Source organism: Opisthocomus hoazin, chromosome 22, assembly GCF_030867145.1.
Source record: "Opisthocomus hoazin isolate bOpiHoa1 chromosome 22, bOpiHoa1.hap1, whole genome shotgun sequence".
Classification (NCBI taxonomy): domain Eukaryota; kingdom Metazoa; phylum Chordata; class Aves; order Opisthocomiformes; family Opisthocomidae; genus Opisthocomus; species Opisthocomus hoazin.
Window position 1 is genome coordinate 6,743,300 of NC_134435.1, and position 3,861 is coordinate 6,747,160.

The 3,861-nt window shown below is 59.3% G+C and overlaps 1 protein-coding gene across 1 annotated transcript; it reads right to left on the reverse strand.

Annotated features, from left to right (window-relative positions):
- Positions 1–222: 222 nt before the first annotated feature.
- ARSI (arylsulfatase family member I) lies at positions 223–3,068 on the reverse strand. Its single transcript, XM_009931734.2, has 2 exons — positions 2,749–3,068; positions 223–1,624 (listed from the first exon to the last, which is right to left on the reverse strand). Exons 1-2 carry the CDS (start codon positions 3,066–3,068, stop codon positions 223–225), a joined length of 1,722 nt encoding a protein of 573 aa, XP_009930036.2.
- Between the last annotated feature and the right edge of the window lie 793 nt (positions 3,069–3,861).

A 3,861-nucleotide genomic window follows, 5' to 3' on the forward strand; every position in this document is an offset into this window, starting at 1 on the left:
GGCTGAGCCCACATCACCCTTCATCGCCCAATGGGACCACCTCCCTGCAGCCACCAGTCCAGCCAGAGAGGAGAGGTGTTTTGGGGTGAATCCTGGAGAAAGGGAAAGCAAGAAGGTGCTGACCACCTCCCTGTCCATCCCTGTCCCTCGCTCCCACACTGTGACACTGCTATCCAGAGCTCCACCCTGGCCATGCTGGGTCGATGCTGGAGGAGTCTCCCATCAGATGCGGTTGGACATGAGCCTGGTGTTCAGCTTGCGGAAGAAGGAACGTAGCTTGCAGATCTTGCACTTCTTCTTCTTGTTCCTACTCTTCAGAGGCTCCCTGCTGCCTTCCCACTCCTCCACATCATCCTCACTGGCCCAAGGTCCCCAGGCGCCACCGTTGAAGTCTGGGTGAGCCCGGGGGTTCTCCGCGGGGTACCGCACTGGTATGGCTGTCTGGTTGTAGTGCACCAACCTCATCAGGAGGGTCCTGACCACATCTGGGCGCTGGTCCGAGAGGTCGTAGCGCTCATAGGGGTCAGCAGTGATGTTGAAGAGCCACACGGACTTCCTCAGGCCATCAGTGAGACGCTCCAGGTTCCACCAGCTCCCCGGGAAGTTGGTCAGGGTCTGTGGGGGGATCCAGTCGCTGTACCCTGGGTCACCAGTGAGGAGCTTCCACTCCCCAACCCGGATGGAGGCTTGCACAGCCGTGTTCCAGATGCCGAAGCCATCCTCCAAGGAGCCGTGCTTGGCGTGGTTGTACAGGGGGTCAATGTTGTGCAGGATTTCAGTTCGTGGCGACTCCTTGCCCTCACTGATGGCAGGCCAGACATTGTAGCCATCCAAGCCTGGGACGTTGCTCAGGTTGCCCCTGGCCAGGCTGACCAGAGTCGGGTACCAGTCTGTGATGTGAACCAATGCCCAGCTGGTCCGGCGCTTGCGCTTGATCAGGGGACTGTGGACAAAACCAATGCCACGGACACCCCCTTCCCAGTACGTCCCTTTGCGGCCCCGTAGTGGCCAGTTGCTTCCCCCGGAGAAGGTCTGCCCGCCGTTGTCAGTGGAGAACACGATCACGCTGTTGTCGTAATAGCCGTACTTCTTGAGGGCCCAGGTGATGTTCTTCACCGCCTCATCCATGCACGTCACCATGGCAGCATACTTGCGGCGAGCGACGTTGCCCATGGAGCGGTAGCGGTAGATGTACTCCTTGGGCGACTGCAGAGGCGTGTGGACCGCCTGGAAGGCCACGTAGATGAATATGGGCTCCTTGGGGCTGTGGGATGCCAGGATTTTGCTGACTCGCTGGGCATAGAGGAAGGTGGAGTACTTCCCGCTCTGGTCCCAAGCCACGTCCTCCCCTTCGTGCAGGTCATAGCCACAGACGCCTGGCCCGTCACAGTTGTCGTAGGTGTAGTAATCCACGTTGCCCGTCAGGGAGCCCAGGAAGGTGTCAAAGCCCCGACGGGTGGGCAGACACTCCTTCTTGTAGAAGCCAAGGTGCCACTTGCCCACCATGTGTGTAGAATAGCCGGCTTCCTGCAGCTTCTGGGGCAGGGTGACCTGGTCAAGGGGCAGGCAGTTGGGCTGCCGAGGGCGGATGATGGAGTGCTGCAGCCCCGTATGGATCTGATACCTGTCAGGGAAAAGCCATGAGGAATCAGTGGCAATGGGAGCAGCCCTGGGTGGCATTTTATGTACCAGAGACCCCAAATGCATGCAGCTGTCCGAGCCACCCAGCCCAATCCCATGAAGCAAGCTCCATGCCAGAGACAGGGAGCTCCTCATCCATCCAAAAGTACCAAAAGCAGACGCAAAAAAAGAGAGAGGGGGCTCAGCAGACATCTCATCAGCACGCTGGGCTGCTCTCCCAGGATGCCACCAGCAGTTGTCCCCACTGCTGCCAGCCCAGGGGAAATGGCTGGACTCTGCCAGGGCTGGGCAGCACAAGCAAGAGTTGCGTAGCCGTCCCTGCAGGTTTGCAGTGCCCACACACCCCTGTCCTCCCCTGCTTTTCACATCCCGGAGATGCCTGGGATCCCTCTAGAGCCATCAGGAGAGAAGAGAGGTCTTTTCCTGGACCCCGGTAGGCTCAACCACCCCAGGAAGTAGGTGACCACATCCATAGGCACCTCTTTGGGGCCCACTCCTCAGTAGGAGACGATCTGATGAAATCTGCCTCCTACAGTGAGTGCTGACCTCCCAGCCCTGCTCCAGGGAAAGCTCCATCTGTCCCAGGTGGCAGAAGGGCCCAGCATCAGGGGGGATCTGGCTGTGCCACCATGGAAGAGGGTGATGGACCAGCATCCAGCCTGCCCTGGCCAATGCAGCACTGAATGCGCAAGAAAGAAAAGCACGTAGATGCAGGGCAGAACGATCCTTCGACCCCACAGCCCAGCAGCAAATCCCCAAGGGCCGGTGTGAGAGCAGCACAGGACTGCGTGGGGACACAGCTCCTTGCCCAGCACCAAAGGACCTCATGGCCAGAGACCACCCTCTCCCAAAGTGACGTCTGTTACCCAATGGCATCTGCATTTTTGGCCTTGCCACGTGCTGCTACTTACTGCTTGCGAAAAATCTACCATTTACCCAGGAAGCCTTATAGAGAAAGCCAGCAAGTTGCATTTCTCTTGGAGGTTCTCCATCCTCTGCCAATACCCTGGGGCATCTGTCCAGCAGTGGGTGGGGGTTGAGCGCCACAGAGCTAAGGAAGGGACAGAAGTGGGGACAGGAGTGCGGTGGGAGGAGGCGCTGGCTTACCTGCCGGTTATCAGCTGGCTCCGGGACGGGGTGCAGATGGGTTGGATGTAGTAGTTCTCCAGTTTAACGCCCTCAGCTGCCAGCCTGTCCAGAGTTGGCGTCTGGATATCCGAGCCGTGATACCCGATGTCATGGTAGCCCTGGTCGTCAGTCAGAATGAAGATGATGTGAGGTGGCCTGGCGAAGGCGGGAGGCAGCGATTTCTCTATGGGGTCCATGGCCACATCGGCCACCAAGCTGGGCTTCATCCAGTCCCAGGATAAATAGCCAAAGCTGAGCAGGCTGACGAGCGAGAAGCCCGTGAGGGCATAGACAGCCATCCCGAAACACGCCGTGCTGCCTGTGAAGGGAGCTACTGTCCCGGCATCATCTCAGGGACACGCAGGCAGGAGGTCTCCCCCTCCTCTGGGACAGTCCCCCAACCTAAGGGATGGTCTCTGAAACCCCTGTGGCCGGTGTTGCAGCAGCAGCTCTCATGAAGGCACGTTCAGGAGCACACAAAGGGCTTAATCCGCCGGGGCTGGGTTGCCTTCAGTCAAAAGAAAATAACCCTCGCGCCGCTCCAATCAAACACATCTGCACGGCAGGACGGGCTCCTCGCAGTGATTAACGGCAGCCCCAGCGCCGCTCACCAAGCGTCCCGAGCGCCAGAAACACTCCCGGGCTTCTTGGTGTTTTCTTGCCGGTGTTATTTCTTTCTAAAGAACCCCGTAAAAAACTTGCTGGAGAAAGTATCTGGCTTCTCCTCCTCCCCAGCCCCGCGCCTGCCCAGCTATCCAGAGGCTCACACGGGATACGACGATCCTTTCCTTTAAACTCCTGCGGAAGAGGGTGCTAAACTTCCAAGCTCAGGGGTGCCGAGCTCTCCTCTTCACTCTCCGGGGAAGAGCCGCCCTCTCCTTTTCCCACCCTCCGCTCCGAAGCAGAGTCCCAACATCTGCCCGGGACGTGGGCTAAGCCGCCAGGTTTATGGGGAGCCGCAGGCTCGGCCCCTCCCAGCTCAGCAGCTCCAGGAAAAAGCTGGGAAGCCCCGGAACGTGCAGGGTCCTAAGCGTGGCGTTCCCAGAGCCGCCGACACTTCCCTCCCTGCTTGCCCCGAGACGTGCGACGCGT

Coding starts and splice junctions, on each gene's coding strand:
- ARSI (XM_009931734.2), bottom strand. CDS start 3,068: ATGGCTGTCTATGCCCTCACGGGCTTCTCGCTCGTCAGCCTGCTCAGC. Junction 1,625..2,748: donor AGCCAGCTGATAACCGGCAG/GTAAGCCAGCGC, acceptor TTTCCCTGACAG/GTATCAGATCCATACGGGGC.